General features: G+C 33.0%; 1 protein-coding gene across 1 annotated transcript; it reads left to right on the forward strand.

Annotated features, from left to right (window-relative positions):
• The first annotated feature begins 2,959 nt into the window (after positions 1-2,959).
• Positions 2,960-5,037, forward strand: LOC111290766 (transcription factor TCP18-like). The gene is made up of 2 exons (XM_022882230.2): positions 2,960-4,492; positions 4,663-5,037. The coding sequence occupies exons 1-2, from the start codon at positions 3,395-3,397 to the stop codon at positions 4,726-4,728; spliced, it is 1,164 nt and encodes a 387-aa protein (XP_022737965.2). The 5' UTR covers positions 2,960-3,394; the 3' UTR covers positions 4,729-5,037.
• Positions 5,038-14,797: the final 9,760 nt, after the last annotated feature.

Genomic DNA, 14,797 nt, shown 5'->3' on the forward strand with positions numbered 1-14,797 from the left:
AAACCAGCGAACTTTTGAATTAATTCACATATCATTAAAACTGACAATTTTAAAAGAAATGGATTCAAAACAATTTATGCACGTTAAAAAAAAAAAAAATTTAACTCCAAAAAGGTGTGATTCCTACTTTTCAAAGTTTTTTCATTCTTTTTGGGTTGGGTTTTTGGGGCCGAAGACCTTTCTGGGTGGGGATCCTTAACCATTTTCTGGGAGCTAGCTCACAACAAAACCATACATACATATACATATATACATATATATGTGTGTGTATGAGAGAGAGAGAGAGAGAGGATATGTCCACCACATTCATGCTGTTCCTACGAACAACGAAAAACAATGCCCAGTTGGAAATCATAAACAAGAAGATATTTTTGAACACCGTGAAGACAAAATGCGCAGTATATAAACTTTCTTTCCCATCAGTACATGCATCACTAGCCAGCTTTGAAAGCTGCTTCGGAGTTAAAAATTTTATTTAAAAGATGCTTAATTTATATAATAATAATAATAATAATAATAATAATAACAAATTAAAATATTTTTAATATATACAAATAAATTATTATTTAACTATTGATTTTTCATTTGATTATGCACATAAATTTTTAAAATGCCCATCGCTGAAAATGTTTTTTTTTTTTTTTTTGTAATATTGATAATTAGTAAATTCATTATTAGTCTCACCACAAATATATTAGATCTATACGATGTCTTTCAATTTTATCTAAAGATATTTATAATTTCAGAACTTTTTAAGCTTCGGTGTGCCTTACATAACTCCGCCCTTATTTGAAAGTAATTAATGATAGGACAATTGAATGAAACATAAAATTAACTAATAATTTATAAATTAATAATAATAAAGGCTACCTTTCATATATAAGTCTGAAAGGGCATTGTTTGATGATAATGCATGGTTACCAGATTTAGACAGTGTGGAGAGGTTATTGTCCCACAAGTTACCTAAATGTTTTAGCTTAGAATGGAAAATGGTTCATCCCCTGAAGGGAAAGACTGAAATCCAGATGAATCTAAGTCATGCGTACCTGTGAGTGGATATTGGGGGGGGGGGGGGGAGTGGGAATTCAATAACTGATAGATATTCAACCAAAGATAATTAGTAGACTCTGATCAGGAAGCACAAGGGAAAGGAACTCAAAAAAAGGAAATGAAAGTACTTAAAACTAACCGAGACTTTTAGGGTTTTATGCTCTCATTATCACCCACTTCAAAATGGTGCATATTTGATCAATTTTTATTTTTTATATTTTTTGTTTCATAGTTATCGCATCTTTGAAAGCAACCTAAGAACAACCTAAGCTCATCTCTTCCATATCATGTGGTCCTCCTAATTCTGCCAGCCACACTCAGTCAGTGATGAGCTAGAGAAAGAAATAAAGAGAGAGAAATGAGTTTATCCAAGTGGAAACAACGGCAGGCATAAATGGAAAGAAAAAAAATGTGACAAAGGGTGGCTGTGCCTAAAGATAGAGTTTAGAGGCAAGGCTAGAGAGCAGAGGAGAGAGTGAAAGGGGCTTGATCATTTTTTAATTAGGAAAATAGTGGCAGAGACTATTTCCATTGGACGAGACAGATTAATATTTAGTTATGGCAATTTCTAATTGGCTAGGGTTTCCGGGGAGGCTCTTGTAGCAGGCAGCAATGATAGTAGAAGCACAAGCAAGTCTTTCTTGACTTCATGGCCTTTATTTTAATATAAAATATTAATAAATCGACCGATGCATCTTTCAAACAAAAAGTTAACCAGATAAGCACGCATGGGAGAGGGAGACCAACAACATTCTCAAGACTTGACGGGAAGAAAGAGAGAGAAATGGGGGAGGGGCTCTCTTTTTGGGGAAAGCGACCCTAGCTAGCTATGAGATGCCCAGTCAAAGGAGCCTCGCAGTATGTTTCTGCGCTTTGCGGGTGAAAATAATTGTCCTTAATGTCTTATGGCTTACCACTTACCATTAGCCACGTTTTTCCTTACTGTGTTACGTGAATCTTGCCATAACATGTCACGGCAAAGCAAAGTAAAGAGGGTGATGATTTTAAAATTGAATTAAGTAAATTAAATTAAATTATTTTTTATTTTCATTAATTAAATTAAATTTATTAAATTTAAAAATTCATCCTTCAAATTTAATTTAATTAAGTCACTAATTTTTTTAATAATTAAATAATAAAATATATTTAAATTAATTTATATTTAAACTATTAATTTTATATATTTAATAAATAAAATTTAATAAAATCATTTAATAAAATATTCAAATATCAAAATATTAAATTAAAAATTCTAATAATTTATAAAAATAATTAATTTTATGCATTTTTAATTTTAAATTTAAATTTACTACATTTCAATTAAATTTTTTGACTAATTAAAATTTTAAATTAAATTAATAAAAAATTAAAATTACTTTAAAATTATTTTAATAATCAATTAAAAATAATTTAATAATAAACTAATTAATCAAATTAAATTAATTAATTTAATTAAAACCTTAAATGATCGAGCTAATGCCTCAAGTCAAAAAAATAAACTTAATTACTCAACGGTTTCTGGAAAAAAAAAAATCCTTATTTATGGAGAGAGACCATGCAAATGCAATTTCTACTTCGAGATAGCCAGGTTGATTTGATAGGAAAAATAAAGTTAGGAACAAAAAAAAGAGTTCCCTGTCAATCTCCCACCAGCAACCACGTGAAGTGGCACAATACTAATTAAGTGTTTCCTATCCACTCACTTCCCACGATATCGTTGTCTTTGCCCTCTTTCATTCAAATTCATGGGTCCAAGCAGTAAGCGCACACTCTCTCTCTAACAAATAAAAATATCGCTACTAATAATAATAATAACAAAGATTAAGAAAAAGATGGCTCTTTTGTCCGCAATAAATCCCCCCTCTTTGGGATTTTTTAGCTCCTCACAACTCTTATTCAATTCCCTCTCTTCTCTCTCTCTCTTCCCACAGAGACAGCCCCCATAGACATAGAGTACATCACCTCTGCTGTCTTTCTCAAGCTGTAGTCGTCCTTGCTTGGGAAGTGTAAATAGACAAACACTCTCTCTCTCTCTCTCTCTTTTACCCTTTCTAAGACAAAAACTCAGATTGGCTGCCTTCTAACTGCTAGCTAGCTAGCTCTAAGGGGAAAATTAAAACACACATGGGGGGAGGTTTAATTTCTCACTAACACTGATGTTTTGTTTGCAGAGGTGGAAGTGATCAGCAGAAATATGGAAGTGGTGGAGCTGGTTTTTAATTTCAAAGGAAATACACCTTATTAGACTTTAGAGATAAATGGTGCATGTGTCATTCTCAAGTTGCTAGTCCCACCATCTAGCTCCTGAGGCTAGGGTTGTTCAGTGCAATCACAAAGCTCTCAAATGTTTCCTTCAAACAACAATGGCAACAATGACCCAATCACTTACATTGACCATTCAATTCTCCAGAGACATTTTTCTACTGATATCACCCCATATTCCAAACACGATGACCTCCCTCTTTCCATTTTTCATTTTCCATCTCCCTATTATAATCAATGTGAGTTAGAACTCGAAGACCATGATTTTTTCCTCCATCAATACCATGATCTCTTACTTCATCACCAAACCCTGATGACTGATAATTCAGTTTCGGAGACCATCATTAACATGCCTGACTCCAGCAAGAACGAGGAGTCAACCATTGACTGCACCAAAAAAAGCCATAATGCCGCTGAGCAGCAGATACCGCGAAAGAGATCATCATCTTCCAAGAGAGATCGGCACAGCAAGATTAATACAGCTAACGGACCAAGAGATCGGAGAATGAGACTGTCTCTTGATGTTGCTCGAGATTTCTTTGGTTTGCAAGACATACTAGGCTATGATAAGGCTAGTAGAACTGTTGAGTGGTTACTCATCCAGGCAAAGCCAGAAATCAAGAAGCTAGCTAGAAGCCAGCTTTCCCAGATGAATAACAGTTGCAACGTTGCCGCTGAAAAGAGTCCATCTTCAACTTCGGAAGGTGAGGTGGTATCTGGAATTGACAAGGCTTCTATCGAAGGAAGGTTCTCTAAGGGGAAACCTTCAACAAAAGAGAAAAAGGTTAGACAGCCACGTAAAATCACTTTCGGCCCTCTTGCAAGGGATTTGAGAGAAAAGGCCAGGGCAAGGGCAAAGGCGAGGACAAAAGCAAAGATCATGTGGACTCAAAGGTTTGATGAATCAAAGCTATGTTATGACACCAGAAACATTAATGATCTGAATAAATTCAGTTCTTGGAGTTCGTTTGAGACTGGTGAAGAATCTGGCATTCAAGATCACAACAGGAACAATCCTTCCTTGGAGGCCGTGTTAGCTGAGTTTAAAGAGCTTAGCTCTCGCGATGGAGAGCACATAAGGATTCATTGGGATATGGTTGATGAATCTTTGGCAATTATGAATAAGTGGAGCCCAAATTCGATGTTCAATTGTCTGCAAAACGCTGGAATTAACCAAGAGGTAAGTCCCCCCCAGCAAAGTTTCTTGATTTATAACCAAACCTGTTGCTATTGATAATTCTAGACTCAAGCGTAACTAGAACTATGATAAAAGACTCGTATAGCAAAAAAAAATGTCCAAGATGAAGTAGCTGAATCAAAATTCTGACCAGCCCATATATTTGTTTGCAGCATCAGCTCACAGACTTTATGTCCTTTGGCAAACCATGGGAGGCCTACAACAATAAAAACCTGTGAAAACGTGGTTTTCCCTTACTTCTTGAGTTCTTTGACGAGTCATGTGGATAAATATTAGAGGCATGCTATGTATGTATGACTTTCTTTGTGTAGGGAATGTAATATGGACTTGCTTTTTCTTTTCTTTTTTAAAATCTATTTGGAATTTTCTTGTGGACTCTATTGTCAATGATTATTGTTGTGTGTAATTATAATTAGAATGATGTTATGCTTTCCTTGTTTCTGTTCTAAGTATTTAAATATAGTATCTTAGATTCATGGTAACCTAAATTAGAACAATCAAGTCAACAGCTTAAAAGGGCTGATAACAGTTACAAAATTAATTCTTTTCTGATAGCTAATCTTCTTTGAGCCCGTGTATATTAACAAGCTAGAAGTGTACTGCAATATGAATTTATTTTTCTCATCATTCCCCTATATATGTATGTGTGTGTGTGTGTTTGTGTGTCAATAATTGCCTTAGTTTCTATATCTGATTCTACTTGACATATTTCCATGCTAAAGTTCTTTTCAACCAGTTTATGTAACACTTCCTCTGTCTTAAAAGTTGGTTGCTACTTGGCTCATATGCTGCTGATGTAAGTTCGTAAGTGCATTCCAACGAAAGAATTCAGCTTAACTTTTAGGAAATGATTGAATAGATGCATGGATGATCCACTACCCCTTTCAGCTAATGTTTTCCCACTTTCAATTCATGTTTTTCAAAGTTTATACACACCTAAGTGGGAGATATTTCAACATATCAATCATCTGCTAAAATTTTATACTACTATATATACCTTAAATAAGGTGCACAAGCATTATGGAAATTGTAGGGATTGTAGTGACCATTTATAATAGAATATAATATGCATATTTCATATCTTGAAGTGGAATATGATAAGATATTTGGAGCCTCTCAATGTTCATAACATTTGGCTTAACAATTGCATGACATCAACTTATGCTCTATGAAAGAATAGAAACCGAACTTTTTTGCTAAGCCAAATCAAAATTTCATATTAATGAGCATAAGGAGAACAAAGAAACTGAACTGATTTGAAGACTTTACAATTTAGAGTAATGAACTTCAATGGACATTCTTTGCTGAACATAAAAGATATCTTTTGGATGCTACCTGCAGTAAACCCGCGTAAGTTTCTGTACTTATTAGATGAACTTAATTACCATAGAAGTACCGTGAAACTTTTTGTTGTCATAATATCCCTAGCAGTTGTAGCTAATTTATTTATGGCTTGCCTTATGACTGCATCATAACATTCAAACATGCTAAACTTTCTAAATTCCTTGCATCAAATTAAAATGTTTCTCAAAGAGCATGCAAGACAAGCAGTTTTAATCACATATATTTAAGTAATATGTAGCTATAAGTTACACACACACACACACACACACACACACACATATATATTTGAAAAAAAAAAGGATCAGTACTTACCTGTTTTGATTGGAAGCCCCTACACATGCTTTAATATTATTGTGTCAGATACACGTTATAAGGCTGTGTTGCTTGATTTCTGGCAAACTAGTATTAGGAGAACAATGCATCAAAGTTTCCAACTGGAGAACGGAAAATATACTCAGCAAATGAAATATTCCTTAACTAATAAGCTGTTATGTTTAAAAGAATAATTTGTGTTAGGCGTTCAGTATATTTTAAACTGCATATTCACTTTAATTAAGTTAGTCTATTGTACTATATCTAACTGACTGCCTCTATAAGTTCTAATATTAAATCAATTAAAATTCTTGAAAGAAATAATATATATCTTAACCAGCTGATGAGTTCAACAACGGAGACTGCATCTGTAGAAATTAGGCACCTAGAAAAACCTTCTTCATTTCTGTTTGTTTTCTGGGAAATCTGGCAGTTTAGCTACATCTATTTAACAACATTGCATTTAAGCAACTTGTTTTCCCCTTAAGCTAGCAAATTAACCTGATAGTTTTCAGGTAGGGATGTGAATGCTATTGAATTTACATAGTGGAAGATAGATAAAGTCTAAACTGACACCTCACCACGAATGTAACTATTTAACGAATCATGAAGAAAACCAAATTATTGGAAAATGCATACATCATAACTGAAGAATTATGGTTAAATGACAAAAGCAATCATTTAACAATTTGATGGGAAATTAAATAATGCATCTTCTGCTCGCAACTCACCACAAAAGCTTAATAATTCATCGTTTTATGGTGTAAAAGGCTGAATACACATTTTGCTTAAAAAATGAATTACCAATTAGACGAAGGTAATTTGGTTATTTTGACTTGAGCTAACTTGTGGAGTCTGACTTGAAGCTTCAGTTCTCACTTCAGTTCGGTCACCTCAGCTGGCTACCAAATGGCTCATAAGAATACTGAGCTGTTACCTTACAACTGGATTGTTGACTGCTAGCTCAAGCCTGGCCAACAACATTAGCCCTAATCCTACTACTTGGAGCTCGGGTCACCCAAGCCCTAACTTGAGCAACAAAGCATAAACGCTGAATAAATCTCTTACCTTTGCTATTAACCGACCTCCCACCTAGTGATTTTAGGTTTTTGCCCTCAACAAGATAGTTCAGCACCAATATTTTAATGTGCTAGGTAAGGGGCTGTTTCATTTAACCGAGCTAACCATGGCACCTAGGAAAAAAGTTGTTGAAGAAAAAGATAATGCTGCAACTAGGACTACTACCCAACTTAGCCAACAAAACCCTAACCTACCATCATAGATAGCCCTAACAATGGAGCAATTTGAAGCCTTCAGCCAATAATTACATTCCTTTAAAATGATGATACAAAACCTGACTCCTCCATGAACCTCCAAAATACCAAACTTTACAACCCTGAAAAACCTAACAACATAAAAGCTGCTGACCTACGATGACAGTGCTGCCTCGTCAGCACCTAAAGAATACGAAACACCTCTGAGCCAATATCCTACAAACACCCAAACACAGACCACCACCTAAAAATCCAAATAAACCACCTCCGAACCACAACTTAATAAAGATTTGGAAGCTCAGATGGATGCGATGGAGAAAGAATTAAAGAATAAAGCTTTCACTTTTGATAACAAGCTAAAATTCTTGGAAACTTCTCTATTTACGAAGGACATTGATTGAGCTCTGCCACCAAAAGGATTCAAAATGTCAACTTTGGAAACTTATGACTGTACGCCTGATCCCTTTAATCACCTTGAGTTTTATAAAACTAATAAGTTGATATAGGGAGCTAAGGAACCTCTTATGTGCAAAAGGCTCACCATAGCACTAAAGGGAAAAGCTCGATCATAGCATACCAATCTCAAGCTGAGGACCATCTCTTCTTTCAAGTAGCTCAGTCACTCTTTCTTAACCCATTTCGTCAATAGCCGATGAACAAAAAAAGACTACATTAAGCCTAATGCTTATCTACTAAGGAATAAATGAATCCTTAAAAGAGTATGTCACACATTTTAATGTTGAAGCTCTTCAAGTTAAAAATCTAAAACAAGCTACAATAGTAGTCGCCCTAACAAACGGGCTGAATGACAAGCAATACCATTTCAAGCTCACCTTCTCTCTAAAGCCATCAAAGACTTTAGCTTACATGTTTTTAATCATCGTGAAGTACATTAATGCTAAAGCTACAATTAAAAGTAACCAATGTGAGAGAGACAAATCCCCTCACCTCATTTCTAGAAAAGAAAGAGAAATCAACAACCCCTAAAAAGGAAAAAATCTAAAGGTACCTTTGGGCAAAAAGCTCAAGTAAAAGATATAATGACTACACAACACTTAAATCCTTTCGAGAGAGGATTCTGATGCGAATACAAAAGAACTCTAAGCTCGGATGGCCAAAGTCACTGAGATAAATAGCAGAAGAGACCCGATCAAAAGATGTGCTTTTAATAGAGATTATGGTCAGAACGCCGATGACTATATCATCTTGATGAATAAAATAGAGAACTTGATCATAATAAATTGACTAAACAGATTTGTGAAACGAATAAAGCAAGGACAGAAGGGAGAGGATTTTGAAGGTCAAGACAGAAAAAAACAATCAATGAATCAAGAAGAGAGAAGAAAAGACAGTGATTGAGGTAATACTGATCGTAAGGTCGACTAGAGAGATAAAAAGAGAAATGATACGGATAACAAACCCATTATAGGTATCATCAATATGATAACTAGCAAAAGCTCCAAAAAGAAGTTTGATCATGGCATAGTTATAGCTATTGGATCTACCACTAAAAAGCAAAAGGGTTAGAAGGATAAGTGGTCTCCTTCAACTCGAAAGATTTAGAAGAAATCCAGTTTTCATATGAAGGTGCTATTATTATACAAGCTTTGGTATACAATCATGTACTGAAAAAGATTTTGTTTAATAACAGGAGATTGCTTACATCCTTTACTACTTTATTATGTTGAGGATGAGGATCACTAAAGAGATGTTAAAAGCTTTCACTACCACCCTGATCGAATTTAGGAATGAGCAGGTGCCAATAAAAGGTACAATTAGGTTGTCAATCACACTAGGATCAAGTCAAGGAGTATCACTTCAGTCATTGAATTCATTGTGGTAAACATCCCATTAACATATAACATGATTTTAGGATAGCCAAGATAGTCTATTATAAGAATCATTAATTCAACTTTTCACCTTAAAATCAAATTTTCTACTCCTAATAAAGTCGAAAAGATTTGAAGAAACCAATAGACAACAAGATAGTGCTATGTTACAACCATAGAAGGCAAGACCAAAAAGTAAACTAAAAACTCATCCAGGGTCGAAAAGATCCAAGCAAAAAATGAGATAAAGGTTGAGGTTAAAAAAGTAAAAGTAAGGAAGACAACCTGGGTAAAAAGCATGAGACCGACCAAGTCGAGAAAAAATGAGAAATGCTTTTTTAAAAGCCAACAATGAGCTTTTATGCTTATAATTTGTAAATATTTTTTGAAAATTTTTTTACTCTAAACTCTTAAGCTAGCACTAACATTATTTTAAACTGAGCTCTTAATATGTTCCATGAATATATGAATGACTACATTTATCGAGCTGTGAAGTTTATACTTTCATACTAATGCATGAATCTTTCTAAACGAATAAAGTAAACATCCAAACACTAATGTTGGGATTTGTTCTTCTCGTAGGAAATATTCTCAGCCTAAGTGAACAAAAATGAAATCATTGATCAAAAGTCTGAAATTAATATAAATTAACTAAAACTGATAGAAGATATCATACATATGCTATTTTTTGAAAATAATAAGGATAAATGTATACAAATAGGAGCTAAGCTTGACAAGAAAGAAAAATTGGTATGGCTATTAAGAAATAATACAAAACTATTTGTATGAACCCTATAAAATATACTCAAAATTGATACCTCGATAATGGTCCACATATTGCATACCGATCCAAACATGAAACTAGTTTGGTAAAAAAAAAAAAAAAGATATACTCATAATTAATCCCTTGATAATGGTCCACATATTGCATACCGATCCAAACATGAAACCAGTTTGGTAAAAAAAAATAGATGTTTTGCCCTTGAAAGGTAAAAAGCCATTGAAGATGAGGTCAACACTCTACTGAGGGTTTGATTCACTAGGAAAATATATTACTCTGAGTGGATAGCAAATGTTGTAATGGTAAAGAAACATAATGGGAAGTGGAGAATATGCATTGACTTCACCGACCTCAATAACGCTTGTCCAAAAGATAATTTTTTTTTATCGAGTATAGATCAATTAGTAAATGACAGTGCTAAACATAGTTTGCTCAGCTTTATGGATGCATATTTGAAATTAAATCAAATAAAAATGTTGAAACAAGATAAGAAAATAACTTTAGTGACTAAGAAGGGCTTGTACTATTATAAGATGATGTCATTTGGGTTGCAAAATATAGGGACGACCTACCATTATTGAAGAACAAAATGTTGAAAGATCAAATCGCCCGCAGTATTGAAATGTATGTTGACATAATTGTGAAAAGTAAGAGTTTAGCCAAGCATCTAGGAGACTTGGAAAAAATGTTAAACACATTTAAAAGTACAATATGAAACTCAATCCAAGTAAATGTGCCTTTACAGTTATGTCAAACAAATTCCTGGGATATATGATCAACAAGAGAATGATAAAAGCTAACCTTGAAAAAGTCTTGGCCATCTTAGATATAAAGGTGTCAAACTCAAAAAATGTGCAAAGGTTGACTAGGAAGTTGCCACACTAAGCAGGTTTATATCAAGGTCGACAAATCAATGCATATCATTCTTTAAGATATTTAAAAATACCTCTAACTTTAAATGGACACTTCGGTGTCAACAAGCTTTTAAAGAGCCTAAGGAATTCCTCTCTTCCTCTCCCATATTGTCAAAATCGACGCCTGATTAAGTGTTATATCTCTACATTGCATCTACAGATCAAGTTATTAGCTCAGTACTAATCCAAAAAGAAGAAAAGCAATGACCAAAATATTTTGTGAGTAGAGTATAGACTAGGGCAAAGTTCAATTATCAAAGAATAGAAAAACTAGCCTATGCTATTGTAAACTTAGCCAAAAAGCTCAAACATATTTCTAATCCCATATAATGAATATCTTAACCAATCAATCAATTAGGCAAATCCTACAGAAGCCTAAGCTATCAAGCAAACTGATCAAGTGGACAATCAAGCTCAATGAATATGACTTACACACATTACCCAAATCAACCCTAAAGTTTTAGGTACTAGTTTAGTTTATTGTTGAGTGTACCTCAACCTAGCCAAAAAAACAACTTGGCACCAAGGATTTAAATCACTGTCATGGTTGCATTTTCAATCGCATCGCATTTATTGCAATTGTGGACATAATAGATAAAATAACAATAGTCACGTTCATGTAATTGTGATTTTTTTTAAAATTTTGATCAACTTATCATAAAATGAAATAAATAATAATTACAAACATGCTTATTACATTTAAATAATTTATAATGTTTTAATTCTTCAATTTATATATTAAAATAAATATTTTACATTTTTTAAGTTTTAAGTCATAAACCAATATGCATTCAAAAATATTGTTCATTAATATATCCATGAATTTTGTCAATATAAATGCTATAAATGCATATAATTGATGATAAATTATCATTATGAAATTAATATTATAAATTAATCCAATTAAAAAAATAATAATAGACATTTAAATATTTGTAAGTACAATTATTAAGGTAAATGGATTAAAATCTATTTCTATGATATAGAGACGTAAAAAACTTGTACATATCATCTCTCATTTTTTTTCAAAATTTTCATCTAAAATTTAAAATCTTCAAAATATTTCCAAAAACTTATTTCCCATCATTATTTGCTTTTGTTCTAAAACTTTTTATCTAAAAATATTATATATAAAAAATTAATAATAAATATACTAATAATATTGAATTTTTATTATAAAATTATTTTTTACATAATTAAAAATTAAATTCACTATTTAACAACTAACAACTCTATTAAATCTTTATCCAAATCATAAAAAAATTCAAATACCCATTTCCCAAAAAGTAAAGAAAGAGATGGCCAAAATAAAAAAATAAAACCAATTTGTATCTTATGCCGACATCAACCTTCCTCTTGTCATTCCCTCTCTATTCACATTGCTTCTCCATCCCAAAACACAGTCACCCACAACCTCATCCAACCTCCCTTTTGTTTTTCCTTCAAGCGATTTTAATTATCCCTTCCATCATATTGATTTGCGAGCTGTTTGCAATTGCATTATAGGATCACACGATTATCAAGTTGCTAAACCCAAGGATCCTATAGGGCAATGAAATGGGTTTGGCAAGTTGCTAAACCCAAGGATCCTATAGGGCAATGAAATGGGTTTGGAAGTTTGAAGGTTGGTTTCTTTACTAAAGTTTTATCTTTATACTACTTCTGTTTTGATTATTTTGATTGAGGCTTAAATTTGACTAAATAGTTTAGGCTTGGGGCATGGTTTTCTTATCATTTTAGAATGTGTTTTCATTTTATTTGATGAAAAAAAATGTAAATAACGGCTTTAATATCCCATTACAATCTCTTTTTTCCATTACACCATTAATTACAACCACAAACAGCCGATACAAGTGTGATTGCTAGTCACACCCCCATCGCGAGTGAATAATGAAAATGGTAGGTGTCATTACCACTAAATAGCGACTATTATACCACATAGGGGACGCTATTTAAAACCCTACCTGCACAGTCGATAACGGAAATGAAGAAGGGACGTGGAAACTTTTTTTAGATGGCTTAGCCATTAGTAAAAAAAGTGATGCCCATCTAAATCTAATCATTTTAGAAAATATACAGTTTCAAAATGTGTTAAAATTCAAGTTCAAAGTTTCAAATAACGAGGTGAAGTATGAAGCACTGATCGCGTGCCTAAGATTAGCTGCCAACCTTAAATGTAAAAAATATTTTCGTATATAGTGATTCGTAATTAATGGTTAGACAAACGAATAGAGAATTCAAAGCCAAAGAAAAAGGGATAAAAAAAACTTAGACAAGGCTTAAGCACATTTAAAGATGTTTTCAAGAGTCAAGGTAAAGAAAATATTAAGATCGAAGACCACATTAGCTGACTCATTATACAAGCTAGTGTCTAGGATCACAATAAGCAATTCAACACATGCCTTGGTCGAAGAATTGTTAGAGAAAAATATTAACGAGACAAGTGCCAAAGATTTGCTCATGTCCAACATTTGCCTTCGACTAAGCTAACTCTTATAATAAACCCATGGCCCTTTATACAGTGGGGTATGGATGTGCTAGAACCATTCACCTTAATCCTCAAGCAGAGAAAATTTGTACTAGTGGTTGTTGATTACTTCACTAAATGGCTAGAGATCGAGACACTAGCCACCGCAACAAAATCTTAGGTTGAAAAATTTTTATGGAAGAACATAATTTGCCAATTTGATTTACCTCCATTCATAACAACCAACAACTAAAAATAATTTGAGAATCCGAAGTTCAAAAAATGGTGTTCAAATCTTAGCTTTGACCTAAAGTTCACTTCGATCGCACATCCACAATTCAATGGTTAAGTCCAAACAGCAAATAAGATTATACTTAAGCTCTAAAGAAAAGATGAGATTATGCTAAAGGCAAATGAACTAAAATGCTTCTTATAATACTATGAGCATTATAAATGACCACCAAAGTCTCCACAGAGAAAACTCTTTTTTATTTAACCTTTGAAATGAAGGCTGTGATGTCGAAAAAAGATAGAAATCAAATTCAATAATATCGAACTTTCAATTAACTGTTCTACCTTCTCATATAAGTTGAATGTTTAAAATTTTCAATCAATTGTATTTATTTTGAAAAATTAAAGAGGCTGACCTCAATCTAATAGGCCATATGTTTAATAATCAAGTCCTCTAGTCATGATGGCGAACATAAATCAAGCCGAAACAGAGCCTACCATCTTCAATAGTTGTGTAATATTGAACCTGTTGGGAAAATTTAAAAAAACAAAGAAAGAAAAAAAAGAGTTTCAACAGTTGCACACTTGTAGTTTCCACGTCTAATAGAATTAGGTGTTCTGTGGCATAGGAATCACAGCTTTTTGGTTCCAAGACATGAGGCCATTAGTTTTTATTATAACCTTGCAAAAAATATCCTTCACAGGTTTTGAAGTTTAAAGTGTAGCAACTGTAGTTTAGGTCATAAACCCCACACCATGGCACTAGGATAAAAGTTGTACCCAAATAAATTAAAAAAAAAAAAAACCAAATATCTGTCTTGCAGTAAATTGCTATGTCTATTGAAATAATTTCCATATTGTGCAATTCTAGTTCTAGAAAAATATGATTAAAAGTTAGAATTTGGATTTTTAATTTAGAGATTGAAAGACAAAATTAAGAGGAACCCATCGTTGATGCTACACAAAAGGTTTCCCGTTCAACGATTCAAAAAGAATAGACTAATAAATGAAGCAAAAGTAAAATAATGTGTAAGAGATAAGGGAACTTGACAAAAAAAAAAAAAACATAGTTAGAAATTTATATTTATGTTGATTTTTAAAAAGCATTCGGCATTATCTATTTTTTTAAACAATA

This window comes from Durio zibethinus, chromosome 11 (genome assembly GCF_047325235.1).
Source record: "Durio zibethinus cultivar Kanyao isolate XHJ-2024 chromosome 11, ASM4732523v1, whole genome shotgun sequence".
NCBI lineage: Eukaryota > Viridiplantae > Streptophyta > Magnoliopsida > Malvales > Malvaceae > Durio > Durio zibethinus.